The sequence below is a fragment of the Rutidosis leptorrhynchoides genome, chromosome 5 (assembly GCF_046630445.1).
Source record: "Rutidosis leptorrhynchoides isolate AG116_Rl617_1_P2 chromosome 5, CSIRO_AGI_Rlap_v1, whole genome shotgun sequence".
NCBI lineage: Eukaryota > Viridiplantae > Streptophyta > Magnoliopsida > Asterales > Asteraceae > Rutidosis > Rutidosis leptorrhynchoides.
The window spans coordinates 409,622,204-409,649,367 of record NC_092337.1 but is presented as its reverse complement, the minus strand read 5'-3'; the positions used below and the strand labels follow the sequence as shown (position 1 = coordinate 409,649,367).

Below are 27,164 nucleotides of genomic sequence, written 5' to 3'. Positions count from 1 at the left end.
AATCTAGCGAGTTACAACGTACCAACGATTAAGTATGTACCTTTCAATATGTGTGGGAAAAACGGGATGTTACATTCCAGAATTTCTAAGATCGAAGGTTGATGAAGAAAATCCTTTCGCAAGGATTTAGAATAAATAAGGAGCAAGATATTCGCTAAAGATTTCATCAGAAATAGAATCACCAGGATTCTTTATGTACAAGTATAGTCCTTGTGATTTGCTCAGAGTCTCCTTCATGGTTTGCTCAATCCTTTTTTCAGTACCAAATTTCCTTTTGAGCTTTTCTAACGTTTTTTTTATTTATTTATCGAACTTATGACTGTTAAAGTCATCTACGTTTTTTTTTTGCTTCATTCGGCTTTTTCAATATTCAGAGTATTAATTTCGCAGACTGGGTGCTTTTCAGAATTTCAGAATGAAATATCATAGTTCTAAGAGATAAATGTTATATGGATACATATAACTGTTGATGTGAAAACGTTGCGAGACTCACAATACAGATTTACTGATTTCCGGTAATTGGTATGTCAATTCTTGTTACAAGATGCGGATGAGTACATGATGAGACTTCAATAGATAAATATAGTGATTTGTCGGAGAGATTTAAACCAAGGAGCAACAAGGTTACTGGTACATTTGTTGGTAATATGGTGGAATATAAAAGGTTCCCCGGTAACAACAAAAAAAAACACGCATATATATCAAGATTATAATAAGGTTGTTTCGAACGAAAAGTCGAAGTTGATTTGCTGGAGCTGTGACAAAATTAGCTATCTCGAACAGGAGTTGCAAGGTTATTTTCGGTAATAGTAACGCCAAAGAAATTAGCACATATACGTGTTAAACGTTTACTCAGTTTCCGAGAGTTTTTCAGGTGCATCACTATATGCATAAATCTTTCCTTCCGTAGATGAAGTGCGATTGATTCATTCTCTGAATTGAGGTGTTTTCAAGAATCATGAAAGGTTTGTACGCAGATTGTAATCGTCAAGATACAAATGAGGTTTAAAATGAAATCAAGTGGCAAATTTGAAGAATTGTTTAATTTCATATGTTATAAACAATATTTTAATTCATTTTAATTGTCCAATATTGGTAGTCCACAGTTAGCAGTCCACAGTTACTAATTCATTAATTCATATACAGTTTATAATATTCGAATTAATTAATACGTATCGTGACCCGTGTACATGTCTCAGACTCGATCACAACTCAAAGTATATATATTATTATAGAATCAACCTCAACCCTGTATAGAGAACTCGATCATTACTGCATATAGAGTGTCTATGGTTATTCCAAATAATATATATATATATATATATATATATATATGCGTCGATATGATATGTCAAAACCTTGTATACGTGTCTCGATATTTAAAGTGCGTAAAATAATTAACAGAAATTAAATGACAATAAATAAAATTGCGAGAATTAAAATTGCGATAATTAAATTGCGAAAAATAAATTGCGATAAATAAATGTAATCAGTTAGCTAGGATTTCGTTAGCGTGGATTCTTAACAGAATTTCTCATAGTTAATTTGTTTGTTTCTAACAAATTTTATTTTTGTCTAATGTTTTCTTCATTATGTCACTTGTTGAATTCTGATAGGTCAAAATCCAAGTATGAAATTGAATGAAAATGGTTATTCTGTGGTGAACGGATTCATATAGCTGTGGTTGTAAGTAGGATAGTAAATGACTGTTGAATCAGATTCGAATAATGTACAGTGTAACTTATTAATGTGAAATCTAAATATTCCTCGGGTATTACCTACCCGTTAAAATATTTTCACCATTAACAGTTTGTACAATAAAAATTTTAATTACAATCTTTATGAAAACATATATACATATATATTTTCTTCAGACGTAATTATGGATTTAATGATTCAATGTGATATTAAACTCATCAGATTTACGGCTGGAACTAGAGTACATAATCTCTAAAACATTAGAGATTACATAATCACCATGAAGGACGAAGATAGTTTATGTAGAATGATTCGTAGAACGATGATTATGCTTGAGGAATAGATTGCGATGTTGGGGCATGGATTGTTGAAACTTGGGTTATTAGTGGTACTGGTGTTGTTACTGATGGTACTGTTGGTGCCGGTGTTGTTGCTGAAGCTGGTACGTTTTGCACCATATTTTCCAAGACTTCAACTCGGGCGCGAAGCTCGTTGACTTATTACTCCGGGATGATTGTCGGTTCGGACGAGCGGATGAATAAGATCTAGAATTGTAGATATTACGTAATCATTTCGAGCTCTTCTGAAAATGAGGGTGAAAATGGTGTTTCGGATAGGTTCATCGGTAAGTGCTTCAGGTTCTTCACTAAGAGGTGAATTCGGATGGTGGAAAGGATGGCCTTCTTCGCGTCTCCATTGATTAAGTCGACTACGAACCCATCAGATGAATTGGGGATGGCTGATTGGTTGGTTCATTCTGGTGACATTGCTTTCGGAGCTCGAGTGGAACTCTATATCGGAATAGTTGTCGGAAAAACTATCGGAATAGCTATCGGAATCTGAGGGACTCGATCTGGTTGGGGGATTCATCTCGTACGATCAGATGAAGGATTTTCGATAAGAAAAATATTATAGGATGTAGATTAGTACCCTGCAATACATAGTTTACATATGCATATATAATACTAAAATCCCATAAGTTATGGAGGAATCTACGGAATATGTTAGGTAAAGTTTACAGTAATAGATATGCTAAGATATGAATTAGCAGATACGCTAAGATATGAATTTTATCTATACACTATAAATGCAATCCAGGTAGTAAGATATGTCTAGATTAAGAATGATAAGCAAGTGATTCTCTAAGAATGATAAGCAGGAAATTTTCAACACGAAATGATAAGCAAAACTTTTGACATTCAGACACGATCGGAGTCCAGACTAACTAATGCATCCTAACGACTTATCAGTCAGACACACTAATGCAGACCTGGTTCGCTAAGACCACTCCTCTGATACCAGCTGTAAAGACCCGTCCTAATCCATCCGGACGAAGTCCATATCGATTATAAATGATTCACAACTGTTGATTACATCGCGAGGTACTTGACCTCTATATGATACATTTTTACAAACATTGCATTCGTTTTTGAAAAGACAATCTTTTATTACATCAAAAATTGACGGCATGCATACCATTTCATAATATATCTAATTATAATTGACTTAATAATAATAATCTTGATGAACTCAACGACTCGAATGCAACGTCTTTTGAAATATGTCATGAATGACTCCAAGTAATATCTCTAAGATGAGCAAATGCACAGCGGAAGATTTCTTTCGTACCTGAGAATAAACATGCTTTAAAGTGTCAACCAAAAGGTTGGTGAGTTCATTAGTTTAATATAAATAATCATTTTCATCATTTTAATAGACCACAAGATTTTCATTTTCAGTTCTCATAAATATACGTCCCATGCATAGAGACAAAAATATCATTCATATGGATTGAACACCTGGTAACCGGCATTAACTTAATGCATAGAATATCCCCAAAATAGAACCTCTCGTCTGTATAATAATCTTGAAGTACTAAAGCATTCGTACCCCGAATGGGACTTGTCAAGGTCCATAGATCTATCTTTAGGATTCGCATAAATCAGGGGCCATTTCCCTAAGTTCTTAGGTTACCAGACTTGAAGGGGCGATATTCGGTATAGTAATCCAACCATACAATGTAGTTTCAAGTACTTGTGTCTATTTCGTCAAACATTTATAAAAACAGTGCATGTATTCTCAGTCCCAAAAATATATATTGCAAAAGCATTTAAAAAGGGAGCAATGAAACTCACCTAATGTATTTTGTAGTAAAAATACATATAACGACATTGAACAAGTGTAGGGTTGGCCTCATATTCACGAACCTATATCATTTATATGCATATTAACACCCATACTTGTAATTGAACAAATCTACATATTTTTATTAATTGTTATATTAGTACTTTTATATATTTTATTAATGACTTAATTAAATATTTTTATTTTATATACTTTAGGTACATAATTAGTATTTATTATAAAAATATTAATGTTGTTATGAGATATGTTTTAAATATATTCTTATATAGCTTTTTGTAAAATAATATCAATAATAGTAAATAAAAATTTGTATCTTTTTATAATAATAATAATAATAATACTAAAAGTAATTAGGTTTAGTAATGATATTTCTATTAATAGTTTTGATAATAATACTAATAATAAAAGTAATGTTAATAATAATAATAATTTTTAAAGATAATAATAAGATAAAAATGTTAGTTTTCATAAAATAATATTTTAAATAATAATGGTACTTTAAAATAATGATTCTATTAGAAAGTTTAGTAGTCACATTATTAATAATACTATATATATTTTAATAATAATAATACTAGTAATAATAATGATAATAATATTAATTATACTAATAATCTTATTTTTAATATTGGTAATAATAACAATTACTTAATAACAATCAATAAATAATAATAATAATAATAATAATAATAATAATAATAATAATAATAATAATAATAATAATAATAATAATAATAATAATAATAACAATAAAAATTAATGATGAAATAATAATAATAAGAGTATTAGTAATAACTACCTCAAAGGAGTAGCCCTTAAAAAAAATCTTCCCAAGTCGGGGTTTGAACCCGCGACATCCCGCTAACCCGATAACATCCTTAACCATATTTATTATTATCCTTATTCCACATATCATTAACGAATCATAATCAAAACTATCATCATCATCATCCTAAACTCATGATCATATTCATAATTATTATCATAATATAATCATCTTAATTAACATACACCATCCATGGTCACATATCATCATCATCATACTGTAATCACGTCATCATCATAATACCTTTGACATCATACCATCATCAACATCTTTGAGATCCTAACATCATCGTGACCATGTATATCACTATTATCATAATCTCATTATCTAAATCGTATCATCAATCATCATCATGTTATGATTAATCCTAACATAATCATAATTATATCCTAATTATAATCATAAAATCATTCGTTCATCATTAATTTCATATCAACGAATCATCATCCTTAACATCATTATACTCCGACACACAATTCATCTTCATTATCGATGTCATTATATATCATCATCATAGTCTTCATTGATCAACATCATAATCACTATCACGTTCCATCGTCATTCATTGTTTAATAAATTTGGGCTTCGGCCCAACACAGTGAACTGAAACTCCTCGGTCCACTAACCCTCCTTACTCAAGCCCAATGTTACAAAGTTATACAGCCCAACAAAAAGAAATAACTTGGCCCTAAAACTCGCTAGTCCCATTTAAACACATTAGCCTTGCTATTTAACAGAAACGTTGAAGAGAATATATATATATATATATATATATATATATATATATATATATATATATATATATATATATATATATATATATATATATATATATATATATATATATATATATATATATATCGACCATACACTCTATAACCGTCCCACTTACACCCTTGTGATTTTTAATTCCCTCATGGCCCAATATTTAATCTTTGTACACGATTCAATCAAAAACAAGTGGGGTTCTTGGATGTCGACATAAAGAGAACAAGTGGTATCCAATATCAACACTCACTTATATAATTCAATTGAATGACACCACTACTATCACCTTAATATCATCATTATCGTACTATTATTAACACTGTAGCATTACCTCGATCATATATGAATCGTTTTCCTCTTTCTGTTGCAGGTTATCGTAACAGCAGTAATACAGTAGTAGCTGTAATTTGACAGCAACATTTAGCAGCAGCACAAATGAGATTTTACGAGAGTATTTGGGTTTGGTTATCACGGTCAACAGACAGGAAGACAGGATTAGAAGTTAGCAAACGGAATCAACAATCCAAAGAAGGTTGGGTAACTTGTTGAACTGCAAACAGAAAACGAAAGCAGAAGGGAAACCAGCAGCTGCAGTTAACGTGTATAGTAACAGTAAAGGAAGGTAGGTTTTTGTGTTTGATTGAGTAAAAGCAAAAATAAAACAACTTGTGTGTGTTTTAATATATGCATGTGGGTATGTTCATAGATGCAAAGATGAGGATAATATATTGTTGTTTTGGGTCATCATTAGTAACAGGTGGTTTATGGGTCGTGATTACAAGGTGACGAGCAGGAGTATTAGAAACAACAATTTAATAGATGGTGGTTTAAACAAAAATTATAGTAGTAAAGATGGAGGTGAGTGGTTGCCGGTTTGATGTTGGATTTGGTTATGGATTGTTCTTGCTCAACATAAAACTCATAATACAAATAATAATAGTTGATGTTTTGATGATCGAGGAAGACAACAGGAATGAAACAAGAAAGTGTGGTAATGGTTGTGGTAGTTGGTGATTAAAGACTTAGATGTTTCATTTGTAATTGATAAAGTAAATGTATTTCGCCTCTTTTGCAGCTGGATTCGATTAATTATAAAGTCAATGGAGTAGTTGACAGATATTAACCACAAGGACAGATTACAATTAAAAAAAAGTAAAATAGTGAAATGCGAGTTTTTAAGGGATTTTGTCTAGTACTGCTACCAGATTCCACCTTTAATTCAATCACAAGATAAATAATAAAAAAATATAAAAAGGGATTGGAAACGGATTTTTAGATAAGTCGATCAGTTTTGATAATCGATTTAGTATTAATAAGTAATAATTACAATTATATTAATAATAATATAAATACTGATAAAAATAATATTATTAATGATAATGATATGATTATGATAATATAATAACAATAATAATGATCTTAATAAGTTTAATAATAATTAATAATGATAATGATATATAAAAAAAATAATATTGATATATCATTTGTATTCAAATTTGTAATTTCAAATAATATATTGACTTTACATTTCATTACTTAGGTAATACTTATATTATATTTAATATTTATACTTTATTTATATATATAGATATATTTTAAATAATAATTATTATAATATCCTATTTTTATTTTATTTTACATAAATAAATTTTGGTAACAACAACATACAATATTTAAATTATGTTTACAATTATTATTATTATATATATATATATATATATATATATATATATATATATATATATATATATATATATATATATATATATATATATATATATATATATATATATATCAAGTTACAATTAATTGTTCGTGAATCGTCGGAACTAGTCGATAGTCAAATGTATACATGAACATAGTTCAAAGTTTTTGAGACTTCAATTAAATAGACATTGCTTATCGTGTTGAAATTAAATAAAGATTAAGTTTAAATTTGGTCGGAAATTCCCGGGTCGTCACTGATAATGCTAAAAACGAACATATATTTCATAGCATTATTCCTCAAGAAAGACAAGCTTTTAGTTGCAATTGTTCTATTTACAAGTGATATTCCTTTAAATAATAAAAGGTGAAGACAAAAGACAGATTCGACGAATTGAAGACGCAAACGACCAAAAAGCTCAAAAGTACAAAAGACAATCAAAGAGGTTCCAATTATTGATAAGAAACGTCTCGAAATTACAAGAGTACAAGATTCAAAACGCAAAGTACAAGATATTAAATTGTACGCAAGGACGTTCAAAAATCCGGAACCGGGACCAGAGTCAACTCTCAACGCTCGACGCAACGGACTAAAAATTACAAGTCAACTATGCACATAAATATAATATAATATTTAAATAATTCTTATAATTATTTAATATATTATATTTATATTTAAAACCGTCGGCAAGAAAGACTCCAAAAGGGACTGAGCTGTAATTTCAATCTCCGCGACTCGCGGAGTTTGAAGGCCAAAAATGCCGCGAGTCGCGGAGCCCCAAGTTTTGAAAGTCCCTATAAAGCCAACCGAATTCTGAGCATTTATCATCAATCATCTTTTTCTTCTTCTCTCATAATACTACGTAAATATTTATATTTATATTTTAATTTTAATTTTAATTTTAATTATAATTCTAATAATAAGGGTATGTTAGCGAATATTGTAAGGGTGTAAGTCGAAATTCTGTCCGTGTAACGCTACGCTATTTTTAATCATTGTAAGTTATGTTCAACCTTTTTACATTAATGTCTCGTAGCTAAGTTATTATTATGCTTATTTAAAACGAAGTAATCATGATGTTGGGCTAATTACTAAAATTGGGTAATTGGGCTTTGTACCATAATTGGGGTTTGGACAAAAGAACGACACTTGTGGAAATTAGACTATGAGCTATTAATGGGCTTTATATTTGTTTAACTAAATGATAGTTTGTTAATGTTAATATAAAAATTTACAATTGGGCGTCCCTATAAATTACCATATACACTCAATCGGACACGATGGGCGGGGTATTTATATGTACGAATAATCGTTCATTTAACCGGACACGGGAATGGATTAATAGTCACTAGAATAATTAAAACAGGGATGAAATTATATACAAGGACACTTGGTATAATTGATAACAAAATATTAAAACCTTGGGTTACACTCAGTCGACATCCTGGTGTAATTATTAAACAAAGTATTAAAATCTTGTTACAGTTTAAGTCCCCAATTAGTTGGAATATTTAACTTCGGGTATAAGGATAATTTGACGAGGACACTCGCACTTTATATTTATGACTGATGGACTGTTATGGACAAAAACCAGACTGACATATTAAATAATCCAGGACAAATGACAATTAACCCATGGGCATAAAACTAAAATCAACACGTCAAACATCATGATTACGGAAGCTTAAATAAGCATAATTCTTTTATTTCATATTTAATTTCCTTTATTTTATATTTAATTGCACTTCTAATTATCGCATTTTTATTTTTATTGTATTTAATTGCACTTTTAATTATCGTACTTTTTAATTATCGCAAGTTTATTTTATCGCACTTTTATTATTCGCAATTTCATTATCGTTATTTACTTCACGCTTTAATTTAAGTCTTGTATTTATTTTTAATATTTTACATTTGGTTTTAACTGCGACTAAAGTTTTAAAATCGACAAACCGGTCATTAAACGGTAAAAACCTCCCTTTATAATAATAATATTACTTATATATATATTTGTATTTTTATAAAAGTAAACTAATATAGCGTTAAGCTTTGTTTAAAAAGATTCCCTGTGGAACGAACCGGACTTACTAAAAACTACACTACTGTACGATTAGGTACACTGCCTATAAGTGTTGTAGCAAGGTTTAAGTATATTCATTCTATAAATAAATAAATATCTTGTGTAAAATTGTATCGTATTTAATAAGTATTTCCTTGTAAAATTTAATAGTATTTTATATACACCTCGCGAAACATCAGTCACAAATGTTACGCAAGAACCGAGAGTACCGACTGACACGTTGCTAAACGATCCTTTAATCTCTCCGAAAATACTGTTATAGATGTAATTCATGTTGAGCCTAAATGTGATGCTATCGTTGTTCCTTTGAGCTCACATAGAAATGACGGGAGAAAGGGTAAACCGACCATTAAAAAGATGAAATCGAAAATATAGTTGTGGGAAAAATTGATATACAAACTGAACATGCTTACAATTGTTTGGTCAAGCAACATCGATTGAAGCTTCACAACTTTCTCAATGAGACGACAACAAATAATAGCTCTCACTAATTTATGCGACCAATTCACTTCATTAATTGTAGAGCGCTAGTGCTTATAAGCAAAATTTTGGGTACCCAAGGTTGCGAGAAAAGAATCAAGAGGAAGTTAGAGGTGTATTTGTTGCCTAAATGGAAGAATAAACACAGTTATTCATATGATCGTTCTAATGCGTGCTACTACTGCGAAGAGACTATTTTTCCAGTAAGCTATCAATACAATGATTAGCCGGACATTATCATTGTTAACAATACATTTGTAGACTGAGGAAAACCTTTACACGGTTTAATTAAATCCGAATTCACTACTGCTATGAAGTAGTCTGATATTATGAATTCGTCTTCACGGTGAATTTTCAGGTTCATAATTGTTTCAACGAGAGTTGAATCTATTGTGGTCAATTTCATTTTTGGCCAGAGAAAGCTTGCGGTTATTGTTTACAGCGTGTTCGTTTTTTATCACAGAAAGTTTTGGTGCATTTTGATTCGTCTTGATCTACAAGTGGTCATGGACATTAATGCTCCACATGCATGGGGACAAGCATATTTTGAATGAGGGTATCCAATTGTATATAATTTATTAGAATGTATATAGTTTATGTATTTGTTTAGCCCGTAAGGTTTTAGCCCATTATAACTTATATATATATTATCGTTAACAATAATATGTACAAGTTGTAATGAGCCAAAACCCTACGGATTAAATCATGTGGAAAGCACATGACCTCGTAAACGACTTACCCACTCTAGTATAAATAAGGCACTAGAGTTCATTTGTTAGTTAGGCTTTTGATGAATTGTGATAATGTGCGTGACAACACCATTGTTTATTGCTGGTAATAATGTATTATGATTTAGGTGATTAGTCATTAGTTCGGGATATATTTTAGATTCAATCTCACATAACAAACACACACATTATTATTATTATAAGTTAAATATTATGAGTGAAATCACTATCATAATGTTAATAATGTAAAGAATCTTTTGTTATCAATTATTGGCCAATTATTAAACGTGTTGGTCAAACAAATATATTTAATTACATTATTAGGTAGGGAGGATACGAACGCAAAATCATAAATCATACACTGACAGAAAGATCTGCACTCTTGGACTTTCTGTCAGGATATGATTTATGATTTTCTACTTTTTTACCCCTATGTCAGAGTTATCTTATAAGGAGGACAAACATACGATTACATATCATACACATACACATATATAATAAAATATAAACATTTACGGAGTAGTATTTTAATATAATAATTCAAAACGAGCTTGGGGTAGATAATACAAACTATGTTTCAACTTCCTAATCAAAATCAAACTGAATAAATTATTGCACTTTTAACACTTTTGAATTTTTTTAGAACAAAAATAAAACTTAAGTAAGAATGAAGAAAAAGGCGTAAAATGAGCCATGTTTGGGCCACGTCAACTCCCCGGTAACCTTTTCCAACCTCACGCGCTTCTGACGAGCGATGGCTCGGTATCGTTTGGTATTGGTTGCTCCAGTTAGATAGGGTTCCACGTCATATTCGACCGCCGACACTGTTCCAAACACTCTGGCGCGTTTACTTACGCTCCGTTTCCTTATCCAATCTTTTTTCAGACAGTTATTACAAGCTTAGTCCTTAGCATTTTATAAAGTTGTATTTTCAGTCGGTTTTTGCTTATTAATTGAAAATTGGCTATTTGGTTTCATTTTACCAATAACTAAACGATATTGATGATTTTGTAGATATATATGAATATATCATATAATTTGTTCCATGCGATAAATTATGGGACTGATTTCTATGAACTTTTTATTTATGAAAATGTGCTTGATTTCAATAAACCTTAACTTTTTTTTTTTTGAAAGCAAAACAAATATTATTAATATTATAAACCGAGTGATATCGTTACATGTCCCTACATATAGCTATACAATGATATACACTTTATCATGATTCGGAAGAAGTAAAAACTAAAAACTATTGGAGGTATTCGAGAGCATCATAAACTAATCGAACTTAAGTAGGAACGAACTTGTAGTTACAAGCAGGGGAGGAGAAGATAACAGTGCCGATCGAAGCGGCGACAAAGTTGTCGAAAACCTACCCTTTTAATCTACCCACATAAGCCGATTAGAGACTACGATCACTACCCGAATTTCTCAATAAACTTGTTAACCAATGCCCGTGCGGTTTGAAAACTGGGACACATAAGAGTAGGGGTTAATGAGCCATTGATGCCATGCAATTGGGATTTTTTTTTCTGATCGACTTGAGATCCAGCTATAACTTTGTGATTGGATTTCGGAGATAATCATGACGGGGTTCCATGTTCTATTTGTGAAGACTTTAAGGTTCCTATGTTTCCAAATGATGTAACAAGTAATCCATTTAGTAGCTTGCCATAAGGAAGATCCTATGGAGTTATGCGTGAAACCTTGGTCGTGGATGATTACATCGTTGATGTTGGATAGTAGAACGTTATTTTGATTCCACCAAGCTAACAAATGAGACCAAATTGAGTTCGCTTTTTGGCAATTTACCAACACATGTTCAATGGTTTCGATATGTTGATCGCATAATGGGCATAAAATGGTATGTAGGTCTATTCCTTTTTTGTCAAGTTCATATCTTACCGGGATTTTTTGTTGGATGGCTCTCCATGAGAATATGAATATCTTTTGAGGGACGAATTTGTTGCGAGGGAGTGATAAGTTTTTTGAATGAATGCCATATTTTAATGAGTTGATCAGCTTTGTCATAGATGAAGTTGTGTAATTGCCGGATGGGTCGAGAGAGAATTTCCATGAGTCGTGACGGCCGGAGAGACTAACGGTTGAGATTAAATTATTAAGTTCCGTAAGGTCATCTAAAGTTCGACCACTTGGTGGTCGGGTCCAGTTCCAATTTCCAACCGATGTGGAGTTGATGGTCGAGATTCTTTCAGCAACCGTTACGTCTTTGTGGGATTCTAACATATAAAGTCTATAGAAGTGGGATTTGAGGCTATCTGAACCAATCCATGAATCGTGCCAAAAACTGATGGTAGTGCCGTTGCCAATACGCTTTAAGATTGAGGATGTGAAGGAGGAGCCTAAGTTGTCAGCAATTTTTCCGGCTTTGATAATCTCTTTCCATATGGTGCGACCTGAAATGTTCCTGCATAAAACGTTAGTTTCCAACCCCCCTCCCGGCCCATAAATGCTTTTGATGATTTTAACCCATAAAGCGTTATTTTCATTTTTAAATCTCCACCACCACTTGCACAGTAGGGATAAGTTCTTTGCAAAAAGGGACCCTATGTTTAAACCACCGTTTTCATATGGCAAGATGATTTGATTCCATTTGATCCAGTTAATTTTATTATCAATGGAAGAACCCCCCCAAAAAAATTTCCGTGTTTTAGATTCTAGTACCTTGAGGATTGCGGTTGGTGCATGGAATAGTGAGAAGTAGTATAATGGAATACTAGTGAGTATGGATTTAATGATCGTAAGACGACCACCGAAGGAGATAGATTTGGCGGCCCAATCCGAGAGTCTTTCGTCGAACTTCTCAACGATCGGCTGCCAGGATGATGAGTGGGATGTGGGAACGCCTATGGGGAGACCGAGATAAGTAAACGGAGTAGATCCTACAGTGCAGTTTAATAAACCTTAACTTATTTAATATCCTACATAATAACTAAAAGATATTAAAGTTTATGTATCTGCAATTGACATATTATTATTCGTATAATTATTTTAACAATAGCTTTTGATTACAATTTTGAAATGAAATATGTACAAATGTTTATAGTATGTAAAGGTTCATTTGCCTAATAGCATCACGGTCACCCTTCTTAACTATGAAGTTTAGTCTTCAAACTTTACAATGAATATATTTGTGTAGATATTGGTGTAATAAATGTGTGAATTTATCTTTCAAAAGATAAATTAAATAAAAAAAATATAATACTATACAATATACTAAATCCCGTAAATCACCTCCTAATCCTATTGGCTAAACCCCCTAAAAACACTGTCATACTGTTTAAGTTACCCTTACACTGTTTGCGTTCCTGTTCTACTGTTTAACCCTAATTAAACACCGCTCATTTCTTCTTGCCTCATTTCTTCTTTCCTCACTCTTCTTTCAAACGCACCACCATCGACCACCCCATCACCGCCATCACCACCAACCGAAAACAAACGCACCACAAACGACCACCCCATCACCGCCATCACCACCGCTCCACACCGTCGATTACTCATCGTTACGAACCCCGCTAGCAGGAATCATTTGCGTGAATTCTCGGCTACATCGGTTGCTTTCGCTGGCCGAAATCAGTTGTCGCCTTCACCCTGGAATCACAAACTAATGGAGAGAGGAGATTCAGGTATGTTTCTTCTTCTTCTTTTTTTTTTTTTTTTTTTTTTTTTTTGGAATTTGGAGGTAGATTTTAGGGTTTTCGTTTTGATTTTCGACTTGGGTTAACTTTTCTGTTCTTTTTTTTTTTTTTTAAATTTTCTTTCGATTTTTAGTTATTGAAGGTAGCATAAATTGCTAAAACTCCTTGCTCATATTGCTGGTTATGTGGTGGCTGTGCAACAGCTATAGTGCAAGCATATTTTTATGCATTACAACTGTTTGTTAATATGTTTTAACAAATTTAGTTAGATTTATCTATGTTGGACTTAGTTGGCTTGACTTTCACAAGTTAATAAGTGAGTTCTCTTTTGAAGCGAAATAATTATTTGATAATTGCAGTACCTTTGAGGTATGATTCACCTACATGTAATAGCACTTCTAATTTTTTATACTCTATGGTTGAGTGTTTCAATAAGTTAAGTGCAAAAAGAGGTTAAGATTCATGCAAATGATTCATGTATCAAATTGGGTTGTTTCACATAGTACCTTTGATTTGTTTCTTCAATTACTTAACATTCGAATCTGATATTCTTTTGTGTTGGGTCAAATCCATGTACCAAAAGAAAACATACACATGCATAGTCGTGAAAATGAATGAAAAGATCTTTGATGAAATGTTTGATACACTATTTGCTTTATGTATATATCATTTGGTTGGTTTTAGCCTTTTTATAGGTTGATAACTTCTGTTGGTTTTGGTATATCATGTTGTATATGTATTTGAAGGTGTTCATTAAACTATTGATATATATTTGTTGACAATATATATCGTTGTACTTGCAGTGGGTACTTATGGACTTATTTTTTCTCATTCTTCTGCTGGTATCACACATTCTCGCAATCAGTTGCCATGTCAACCTTCTATTCTACATGAGTCTAAAGGTATTTAGTTACACGTTTATATCTTTTGTGACTAATCTTCATTTTCTGTTTACTAGATCATATAGTATTTTGTTTATGTAATTAGGAATCTTGATGTAATAAAATATAAAAGTGTAACTAAATATATTTAGACTAATGTTTTTCGCTGATTGTCTTATGAATTTCTTATCGATTGCCTGAAAAGTTTGTTACCCAAGAAAGAACAAAACCTTACTTATAGGAATGGTTAAAACACGTCCACCATGTCGTGTTAAGTGTATTGGCATGTTTTGGTATTTTGAAAAGGAGTCTTGAACTTATTTTAGTTGAGGTTGGAAATTATAATTCGTTTGGGTCATAATTGTCCATTTCGACCCGTTTACGTTATTTATGCAAATTTGAAATTGTCTACAGGTTTATAATGTTATTTTAAACTTTTGGAGTGATTTTGGGTCACATAGATATATTGGATAAGAGTTTGGGTCGCCAACCATTTTTGGTGTCATTTTGGGTAAAAGTGTTAAAATGACTCTTGGCCTTACTTTGCGGGTCCGTAACTTGAAAATGGTTGAGTTTGGATGATAAGTATTAATAATGATAGAAAGTATTCCCGACATTCTTTAAAATGGTATATAATATGCTTGGTGTTGTCGAGTGTTAACGTGTTTTATACGGGCGTTAAAATGAAGGGTTTGCAGCTGCTGCTGGGTTGCTGTTGTGCAGCAACAGCAACATGTGTTCTAAAAATTTATTATGGGCCTGTTTTTAGAAGACCATTCTACATGAGTCTGAAGGTATTTAGTTACACTTGACATTGATTACAAGACTTCGGCTAAAATCAAGTAAGTTATTATGATTGAATGAAAAAATTGAATTTGATGTCTATGTAACATGTTTGTCATAACTGGGCCGGTCACATAATTCGTGAGTTTGTTGTTTCTTATACATAAAGTGAGTCTCTTTAGAGCGGGTTAGATTTTACTTAACATATTGGTGTGTAGAACATGACTGATCAATATAAAATGTTATAACCAAAACTTTCATAATCTTTCACCTAATATTCTTCTACCCAAAAATCCAAAATGGCCATATATAGATTTCCATTTTGCTGTCATTGCATATATAATGTGTATAAATGTTCTGTCTGAGTTCAGCCCGCTTATAAAGGGGATTGAATCCCTGAAAACTACAAAAGCAAATGCAAGTTGAAAAATGGGTGAGTCACGTGTTTGGTAATTGGTCAAATTGGGTTTGAGCTTGGTTGACTAAAAACATACATTTCTTTCAAATCTAAAATAAATAAAAATTAAATTTTAAATAGTTTGCTTATGAAGTGTTATCATAGTAAACATCTCTATTTCATGAATCATGTAAACGACTTTCAAGACGTTTGACCCATTTGACCCAATTCTTTATAAACAGGTCATAGTCAGAGTGGACCATCCATTTTGGAACATGTTGAAATAATATAATCAGTGCATTATGGTTATGTTAGAACATCAAAAGCTAAAGTTTTCCGAATTCAAAGAATTTGAATGAAAACAATAGTGTTTTCCAAATTCAGTGTACCCAATATTTGTAATTTCTAATTTTAGCTACAATAGAGTTTAAGACTTTATAGTATGTTCATTTCACAGGTACTTATTTTCCTTTCAGTTAACATGAGATGCAGCACTTGCGTACTTTTGACAAAGTTGAATGATTTCGCTACTCATGGACAGTTTCATATACCGCACAATCAAAAATGCCAAACCCTCGCTGCAGCAAAGCCATATTTGATGCTTTCTTTGTGGTTTGGATGTCATGTAAGAATATATCTGTAATTTTTATTGTTTATGATTATTAAGGTTGAAAATCTTTTATTTATACTATGTTGAATTAGTTGTTTTCTTATAGTAGTTGAATCAGGAGTCAAATATATGATGCTGTTTTATGTTCATCATTTTTATTTGCAGATACAAATGTTGTGTTGTTTCTATTATGTCATTTTATCTTCCTTGAAAAACCATAGTTTTGTTACAAATTTTATAACTATTCATAATTTCTGCTCTGTAGGTGTTTTCACATTATTATCGGGACATTGGTGATCGTGAGGCACATCAGAACTTTCTATGTAGTCTTCATAACTCTATGTCTAGAACTTCTGTATGTTAAACAGAAACTATAGTCTATATTGTCTGTATTAAAATCTATATGCATTCACCTATGCAAAACAACACAAACAAAAATCATTTATCCACTAGCGCAGCAACGCTCGGCCCTCTACACTAGTTTATAATACAAACGGAAAACATTAATAATTAATGAAATAATAATCATTACTCTAAAGATCTATATTAAGTTTCAATAAATACCAATTGTACTAATAATTTTAGCAACATTGAGTTTTTTAGAATAGCTACGGAGTATATATTAAGAGGCTATTAAAGTTTAGACAAAATTACTCATTTCGTCCTGTGTTTTTTCAGTTTTATCCATTTTCATCCCTATGTTTTATTTCTTGCAATTTTCATCCTTAAAATCATTTACATGTCCCAATTTAATCCCTCAACCTAACGAAAGTTAATTGTCCGTTAAATAGGGTAAAAAATGATTATATTGAGAGTTTAGAGTACTTTTTGTATATAATTCAAAGTCATCACCCAGTATTGAGAGATATATATATATCGCCACCATTTATTAACCCAATATCCACCATTGCACCAAGCACTGTTAATACGCAAACAGCTATTAATGAATAGATGCAATCACAGAGAGAAAGCAAAGTATATTCAACCTCTAATGTAACCTTATTTATTTATGTACGAAAATCGAAAAAGTAACTAGTTGAATTGAAGAACAGAAGCCAAAAGAACCAACTTGTTTACATATAACTCACAAGACTATGTGAAAGCTTCTCGATATGAGACTTAAATATATCTCCAATCTATGTGAAAGCTTCTCACAAGACCCTGTCATTTGCGCATAGTTGTAGCCGCGTTCCCTGCACAAACATGCACAATTTAGCTAGACAATCCTATATATGATTTGATAATTTTGGATGAACAAAGAAGTACCTCATGTGAAAGACGCTCAACTGCAGCCTCTAGGCATTTCGTAGCATGCCTCTGTGTTCCATTAAAGCCCGGTGGTTTCGACAACGATTCACTTAACGATTGTCTTGTTGACCCATCTTTCTCACCACTTCTATTCAATTGCACCTTACTGTTAGGGGTGTTCTCAGTCTCTAAAACATGTTCTTTATTCTCCACATAGATAGAATTGCAATCGTTATTATCAACCTCTTCAATATTTTCAGTTGAATTAAATGAGTCAGGCACTACCTCATTGCTATTGACGTCATTTTGAAATCATCTTTAGGTGGAGTATCGCTGACCTCCGAATCATTATCTTCGGATTCATCCGAAGAATCATCCTCTTCAGGTTCGACTATATTAGGTATCCAATCATTTGATTCTCGCACAAGCACCTGGTAAGTAACCTTGCGAACCTTAATTGAGATTTCGTCATGAATATAATTCATACGATCAGTTGCAAAGTTTGCCTATACTAGTAATACCCTCCCTTTTGAGCGTAAAAGAATTAATGTCGGTGAAGATCGAAGCAGAAGGAGAATAACCTAGTGTTTTGATTAATACTACTGAAAGATACCGGCATTTAAAAGGAACTGATTTTTGTAATTTAATTAGTTAAAGATTACGTGGACAGTTCCTGTGAATAGTTTTAACGCACTCAGTTAACCTTCGTTAGAGTGAGGGATGAAATTGAGACTTTAAAATGCTTTTAAGGATGAAAAATGCAAAAAATAAAATACAGGGATGAAACAGGCAAAAAGTGAAAAATACAGGGATGAAATGGACAATTTTGTTTAAAGTTTATTTATTGTGGTTGTAGACCACTAATACATATAAGTGATTTTGTAGGCATCTCAAAATTCATATAATTCAGTGGCGGCCCGATCACAGATGGAGCGGTTATTAAATTTTTTATTGATAGTTAGGGCAAACACTAAAAAAAAACTTTAATTTTTAGTAAATGTTTTTTAGTGTTAATTTTTTATTTTGATCCATGCCCTACATATAATTCGCCTCTGCATATATTGGTCTATGTACGTCAAATTCGCATAAAAACTCATCTAGAAAATGTGAATACACACGAATATCTCAATAAACAATCTCTCTATAATTTAAGTTATCTTCAAATATTTGAGTGTTTGCATTCATTTACTAAAAATGATTATTTAGCCACATTTAGTATGTATGAAAAAATAATTTAAGTATTCTACAAAATTATTTAAAAGTATGTGTGTTTTACAAATACAAAATTAATACTTTGATGACCTCCTAATGTATAAATTCTTAAATTTAAAAGAAGTTTAACGAATTTCAATTATTTCACTTAATTTCGTAAATAGTAGAAGGACTAAACTTGTAACTCACTTGTCCAAATACTTCACCTAAAATTGAAAATAGTATAGGGATTCAACTTGTAACTCACTCATATTTCTCTTTTTACGTTATCTTGTTTCATTTCAATTTAAATTATTTAATCTAATCTATTTTTTATATTTAAGATCATCTTCATCTTCAAGATAACTCTGTCATAAATTCATCAAACTATCAATTTTCATCCAAATCCTTTTTTTATATCCAACCAAACAACACAACAACCTATACATACATACCGATCTGTATCTCGCAGATGTAATTCAATTCCACAAATTTCATACCACAAATTTCACTTTCACTACCAGATTCAATTTCATTTCACCAAACCCTAACTATTCAATCATACAAAATTCAATCAAATAACATGATGACTAGACAATCTCAACATCAAGATCAACAATCTAAAATCTTCTACGAGTTATCCGCTTTAATTTTAAACCTAATTCGGTACCCTCCTGCTCCGATTCAATTTTCCGGCGAGGTGTCGCCGGCGTCACGGCGGCAGCCGAGACGAGCTCCGTTGTCGCAGATAACTCCGGCCGGATTTGCATCGATGTTATTAGGGATATCGTTGGCCTTGATGTTATGTGGATCGATAACCTTTTTTATAGGGTTTTTGTTGATGCCTTGGGTGCTTGGTTTAGTGATGTTGTTTTATGTAGCTGGTATTGTTTCAAGTATATCGATGCTTGGCCGCGCTATTTTCGGACACACTCCTCCTTCACCTAGGAAAAGCGTTCATGGTATATTTCAATTTTAATAAATTATTTTCATTTTTTTTTTGAACGGCAAGCTTGCATCAGCTTATTATTTATTTCAACGACACTCATCATTTGCACACACACGCGTTCGGGAGGAAACCCGAATCGCATTACAGGAACCCGCTCCTTTAACCATCTCGAGGGGCAGCGGACCGGGTTTGAATCCTGAATGGATCCGGGAGAAAACCCCCGGGTCAATCTGGATATCCATATTTCAGGCAGATTAATTAATAGGATGGGCAGAGCGAGACTCGAACCCATGACCTAACCCCCAGCCCCAACACACAAGGTGAGGGGATGCCGTTGAAGCAATGCTTCGTTGGCATATCATTTATTTTCATTTTTTATGGCATATCATTTATTTTCATTTACGCCTTATGAGCTTAGTGCTTGTAAGCTGTTAATAGCCAAATTGATTGAGTTTGATTTGTTAAATGTTAACAGTGTATTGGTGCTAGAAGTTTATAGTAAATACAATTATGTTAAAAGGAGACAATTTCGTTTTTTGTAGCCTTAAATAAGCCGGAAATTGAAGTTTATTAGCTCGTAAGCTTTTAAATAAGCGCTTATCGTCTTCTCTAGATTTCAGAAATTTAGACACGACGCTTGTCTAAATTCAGTTCCAGTTCCGCTGGAATCCCATTGAATTCTGTGAGCCAAACGGGGCCTTAGGTTTCAAAGGTTTCAAGTTGGGTAATGAGTAGGACCAAAATATTATTAGCATGATATGACCCCTTTTTATGTAGTGTTGTGATTAATGTTTTAATATCTTGATTGTGTAGCATGGTAACCGTTGTGCCATCAATTGTTGAGCTCGCGGGAAAATGGTGGATCAAGCGAGCACGATGAATGTGTTCGGTGAAGGTAAATGGAATGAAACCAGAGGTTCTTGAAGTATTAGTGCAGGAAGGAACTCTGAATGTTAAAGGATTATTTGTTATAAAGACATATAGTAGTACATTTTATTTATAGACCTTAAGTTTCTTTGTTTATATATATAAAGTTAGTGGGTTGTGTTGCTGGAGGTGCATTCTTTACTTAGATGAGGCATAAGGGTGGTGCTCAAACTGAATTGTGTTTGGTGCTTATGAATGGAGTACCTTATTATGTGTGTAAAATCTTTAATTGTTGTTATTTTGGACCTGTTTCCACTCATGTTTCTTACTTGTACTTACTAGTCATTACTGTTAAATTACATTGATTCATTGTGTTTTGTACACATTCTTTTTTATGGTTTAATCACAAAGCAGTGAAACAATTGGTTTTAGTGTAATATTGAATATCTTTTCAAGATGCTCTACATTTCTTGACTATGTATGGTGGCCATAAGTTATTAAGTGTCTTCAAAAGTCTGTTTATTTTAACACAGGTTTTTTTTTACTTGGTTCAAATCTTCAACATAATGTGATATATTTTGACACTGACCAATACAGAGAACGACCAGTGGTGACACGTTTTTAGTATTTTGTTTTCATTGTTCTTGAGAAATGCTTAAGCTGAAAAAGTTGGGGAGTGATATCAATTATGTTCAGTGTTATCTACTCATAGGTTTCAAAACCCCCTTTTTTGTAGTTTTAACATATAGGAAAACAAAAAAGACAAGAAAAAAATCGTTCACTGACGCTAACAACAAACGCCAACGGTGAGGTTTGGCGTTTTAAAAGGGAAACAGCGATGCATTGAAGCCTCACTTTGTAGTTTGTACGCTCTAAAAACGGTTTCTAATGTTAACTGATGTCAAAAAAAATAAAAAAAAATAAAAAAAAAAAAAAAAAAAAAAAGCACATGACAGGCCGTTCTCTATCACAAACAGCGACGGATTTGAAGCCTCTCTGAAATGCTTTTTTGACAGGAAACAACGATGAATTTGAAGCCTCACTTTATATGTTGTAACCCATTTTTCAACTTAGTGTTTATTGATCACATTTACAAGTCCATTTAACACTCCATTCACAACGAATAACATCTTCAGGTAATTGAGATTATTATATGTCATACCATACCATTACCCATAATTTGTCAGTAAATAGAATTGGATCGGGTTGTTTTATAACAGCCACTTTAGTTTTAAATTTTAAGAGTTAGTTTATGTTCGTATTGTAGTTGCCTAGGTAACGATATTTTTCAAGTATGTCATGATCGAATCTCGAGTTGATTTCATTTCCAAGATGGATATATATTTAAGGAATCCCAAAATAGATATTCTGTTTTTAATTATAAAATTTAAAAATATGCTACCATGACACATCGATACATCATCATAGCATCTATGTTGTCTTGTTATTTTATCATAAAGCTAAAGAGACATGTATGAAGATCGATATTCTTAGCTCGTCAGTTGCCGGAACACTTCTAAGAATATAATAATGATCCAAGTGTTTGAAGGTCATAAAGTATAACTGCAATTGTAGGATAGTGAAAAACAATTTCTTTTAAGCTAACAGTTTAAAAACCTACGATAACTGATACTGAACAGAGTATGAACAGTAACTACATAAACAAATAACAGAAAATGCAAGATCGATAGTTTGAATGGTGAATTTATTTCACCATATATTAAATACAGAATGATCTGATAAAAGCTAAGATGAATTCAATACAAAACTATTACACATATTAGTTACTCACTGACACGTATTTGTAAATAGACAAACTACAATCAGTTACATACAAACAAATGACTTGTTAGTGTTGTATTCCTTTTGTTATGTATTCTGTTTTATGGCTGCTATAATCAAGCTTTCATAAGTAACGTATGCTACCTGTCTAATTTGGCTATGTTTGTATAATGGCCCCAAAATTTCGTATGTGTTTTCTGGTTTTTTGGTTATGTATACGCATTTCACCCGGAACAATTTCGGAATTAATCTTCATATAGATATCATAAATGCTAATATGATAAACAACACAAACACAAAATAAGCATTTCATAGATGATCCTGTCAAATACATCATAAAGTAAATCTCCAATTAATGGAGTAAATACTACTCCTAATTAGCCTAACCAGTCATGTTTCATTAAAGAAACTTTTTAATTTCGACAAAATAACATAAGACTACGCAAAGTATTACTAACAATCTTCTACAGGGACAATTGCAACGCCAAAAGTTAGATGTAAGTAACAACAGCTTCGACACTCAGACATTGTGGAACCGGAAAATGTCATTCACAAAGTAAGAACCCGAAGACTGCGTGGTGTGCATGAGATGGAAGATCTGAAAAGAAAAACAAAATAAATAAATTATACTAGCGAGAGAAGCATCACAAAGACTCACAAAGACGTGTCTGAACTACAACCATAAAATCATGTTATGTTTTTTTTGTGCCTTACAGGCCCAAATTTTTCGACTCGTTTTGCGAGCAGACTAATCTCAAAGCAACAACTTACTTTGCAAGCTACCATTTGTCGTGCATGGTGGTTATAAATAATACTTTATATCACCAGATCATATAATATGGTCTATAACATGGTGGTTATAAATTACATTGAAATTGGCAAAAAAAAAATATGGTGGCTATGAATAAAACTTTATATAACAAAAGAGACTAAACATAAAGCATATTTTTTAGACCGGCCAAATTTATGACGATCGAATTAAATTCAATAAACCGATGACAGATAAATGAAACTGTTAACCTATTTCAATTAAACGTTAGGTGGCTCAATGTTGGCTCAGTTGGGTGTGACGTAGTGTCCCAATTTCGATAGGCCACGTAACACAATGAAAGACAAGACCACCAAACTTTTAGCTCTACCATGAAGCACAAACCGCAATATGACATTACAAAGTAATTTGTCAGTTTTCATAATCATTACCAGTAGAGCTTATAAACCTAAACCTAAGAATAAATACAATTATATAACAACATCAACAACGACAACAAAACCCAATACCACATGAGTGGTGTATGGGGGAGGTGAGATGTAGACAATCCTTCCTCTATCCGAGAATAAAAACAAGTCATTTTTCCACCCGGAGTGAGAATACTCTCAACAGTAGAGAAGTCATCCCTCTCTTTATTCGACGGATAAAGAGATTGCTTCCTAGTGGACCTCCGGCCAAAAAGTAGATTAAAATATTTGTTTTTTCATGGGTTTTAAAAACTGGGATGGTAAACAAACATGATGACTACGGCTACAGTCATTAGCAAGATAAGTACATTACATTACATCAATAAATAAAATCCGGATAATTCAAATTCCAATCTACCTATTATCAGTGTTAACACAAATTCCTAAATCAGTTTATTCTAGCTAAACATATTCAAAATGAAAATAAAGCAACATATAACCTAGCAAAACTCAGACTCAGTAACACCAGAAGCTACAACCGAAGTTAATTGTTGCATAACTACATCAATAAACAATATCCAGATCTAAGGTGGTTTCTTTTTCGGATAATATTGTTCAGGTTTCTAACGAATCTGTTTCTAAGGTGGTTTCTTCGGGTAGAATTCCTGTTAATACAGGACATGTTGGTCAGGGTGTCGATGGTTTGGTTGATGGTGTCTTTGAATTTGGGTTATCTTCTTCTCCAGTTTTGTTGGGTTCAAAGGCAGCTGGGCACGAATCTGTTTGGAGTTCTGTGAGGTCCCCCTTGGATGCTTTCTCTTTAGATAAGGTTAAAGAGAAGGTTCAAGCTGCTCTTGATTCTAATGGTTTTCGTAAACGTAAACGGGCTCGACGGTTAAGTTCAGGTGACGATGATGTGGTTTTGACGGAGATCGAGAAGGTTAATGGGGTGGGTGTGGAGGACTGTTTGGTTGATTTTGGGGGTACAAAGGGTTGCCATGTTATGCAGCCGTCGGTTGCTAAGAGAGATAATGGTGATGTCGATGGGGTCAAGTTGGGTCAAAATAGAGATGGGTTGAAATCGGGCTGTGATGATACGGTTGGTTGTGTCGGGTCTGATGAGCCTAGGGTTGGGACGGCTTTGGAAGTGGACCGAGGTGAAGGATGTTCGTCGGGTAAAACTTTTAGTTTTTTTGAGGAGGTGGCAAAGGAACTTGAAGGTTGTGTTAGGGTCGAAGGTAAATCAATTGGGTCGTGTACTCTTCCGAAACATAAAGAGAGCAAGAAGGTTAAGGCGAAGAGAGGTCACGGGGAGGTGGTTCGTAAGGCTAGCGGGGATGGTATGCGATCTTTCCGACTCTTGTTTAAAGGCTTGGTGTCCAGATGTTTTTCCGTTTTTATTGTCATTTTGTTCGTTCGTTTTAGTTTCTATGTTTGTGTGATTTCGCTTTCTTGTTTGTAGGTTGGATGTTGTTCGATGTTTTTCGTTGTAGTTGTTAGGTTTGTGGTTTTGGGCATCGTTGCCTTTGCTTGTATCTTTGTTTCGGGGCTTCATTTTTTTGATGAACGTCCCGTGTTTTATATAGTTTCAGTTTTTTGCCAAAAAAATAAATAAATAAATAAATAAATAAAATAAAATATATATCAATATCATAGTTAGCCGATTATTACTGTTAACATAAACTCTAGAATCAAATACAAAATTAAGCAATTAATCACATTAAAAGACATCACAGTAATATATACCTGAAGTACACAAATGTATATAGTATACATAATTATACATATATATATATATATAATAATAATAAAATAAAATGAATAATAATAAAAGTACCTGAGTGAACGTGAGAGGATGCGGTTCGCCGGAAAGTTGTAGGTTACCAGAAACGAAAAAAACGACGCTACCGGAAGGACCAGTCCGCTGACAATCAACGGTGATGACGCTGTGCTTGCATTGTTTGAACTGGGGTGACGTCAGCTTAGCTACGATGTTTCGAGATCCTTGAATCTTTAGACCATTAAAAGTCATCAGAGATGATTCCTGGTAAAAATCAGCTAACCCAGCCGGATTAGAATCAAATGTGGAATAATATTTCTCCACGAACGCCCTCCCAATCGCATCTCGAATTGCAGCTGGAGCCCGATATCCATTCATCTCCATTCTCAAGCGTTGGACAGAAACAAGCTAGGGTTTTTGTTTTGTTAAGTGTGTATTTTTGATTGTGGGAAGAATTGTGTCAAAAAGTGTGGAGGGTTTTAAGTATTTCTCTTTAAATAATAATTAATAATTATAATAATTAATAATTAATAATTAATAATTAATAATTAATAATAATAATAATACGGAGTAACTAGTTTTAGAACCCCAAAAAAAGTGGGGTTATTTCATGGTTCAATTCAAACATATGGAATAACATTTTTTTATTTAATTAGTTGTTAATTGTTAACACGATTATTTGAAAGTTAAAATACAATCGATAAAATAGACGGCCAATAAATCCTTAAGGCTCTGTTCCAGGAATTGATTTAGGAGGAAATCAAAATTACAAATGTGTTCTCAAGTTTTGACAGTAAAATAACGGAATGAAATGAATGGGTATTTTACTCTTTATCTCTTTCTTCCAAATTGGAAGGATTTGAAATCCATCCCCTTCATTTTCCTTCCTTTCATTTCATTTCCTTTATAAAAAACTAGGAAACTGACCCTAAATCATATGTAGTAAAATAAAAGAAGTAAAAAAAATACTCCGTAGTTTTCAACAATAACTATGATAAATAGCTAAACAAAGTAGTTAGTTTGTTTGATGACCCGTCCATATCTATTTGGACGAATACATTATTCATCGATTTCACAGTGAGGTACTGACCTCTACATGATACGTTTTGTAAACATTGCATTCTTTTGAAAAGGCACACCATAAATGAATATCTAATTTCAAGTTTTTTGACGTTCGATGATTTCTACATATAGACAATCACCGTAAATAATAGTTTACAATACTACATCAATTGATAAGGCAGTCAAAATAAGATACATGGTGATGATTTTATGAATGCAACGTTTTCTCGAATAAAGCATGTATGACTCCATGCGCATAGCTTGTATAACATATAAGCAAACAGCGGAAGACTTATAGGAACCTGAGAATAAACATGCTTAAAAGTGTCAACACAAAGGTTGGTGAGTT

The 27,164-nt window shown here is 32.6% G+C and overlaps 3 protein-coding genes across 3 annotated transcripts; 2 read left to right on the top strand and 1 right to left on the bottom strand.

Moving 5' to 3' along the window:
- Positions 1–13,892: 13,892 nt before the first annotated feature.
- LOC139849924 (uncharacterized) lies at positions 13,893–17,124 on the top strand. Its single transcript, XM_071839536.1, has 4 exons — positions 13,893–14,077; positions 14,893–14,991; positions 16,627–16,775; positions 17,026–17,124. Exons 1-4 carry the CDS (start codon positions 14,059–14,061, stop codon positions 17,122–17,124), a joined length of 366 nt encoding a protein of 121 aa, XP_071695637.1. The 5' UTR covers positions 13,893–14,058.
- Positions 17,125–19,526: 2,402 nt separating this feature from the next.
- LOC139848038 (uncharacterized) lies at positions 19,527–21,334 on the top strand. The gene is made up of 2 exons (XM_071837773.1): positions 19,527–20,161; positions 20,962–21,334. Exons 1-2 carry the CDS (start codon positions 19,783–19,785, stop codon positions 20,967–20,969), a joined length of 387 nt encoding a protein of 128 aa, XP_071693874.1. The 5' UTR covers positions 19,527–19,782; the 3' UTR covers positions 20,970–21,334.
- Positions 21,335–23,122: 1,788 nt separating this feature from the next.
- On the bottom strand, positions 23,123–26,200 carry LOC139850101 (nuclear transport factor 2A-like). Its single transcript, XM_071839691.1, has 2 exons — positions 25,811–26,200; positions 23,123–23,395 (listed from the first exon to the last, which is right to left on the bottom strand). The coding sequence occupies exons 1-2, from the start codon at positions 26,135–26,137 to the stop codon at positions 23,318–23,320; spliced, it is 405 nt and encodes a 134-aa protein (XP_071695792.1). The 5' UTR covers positions 26,138–26,200; the 3' UTR covers positions 23,123–23,317.
- Positions 26,201–27,164: the final 964 nt, after the last annotated feature.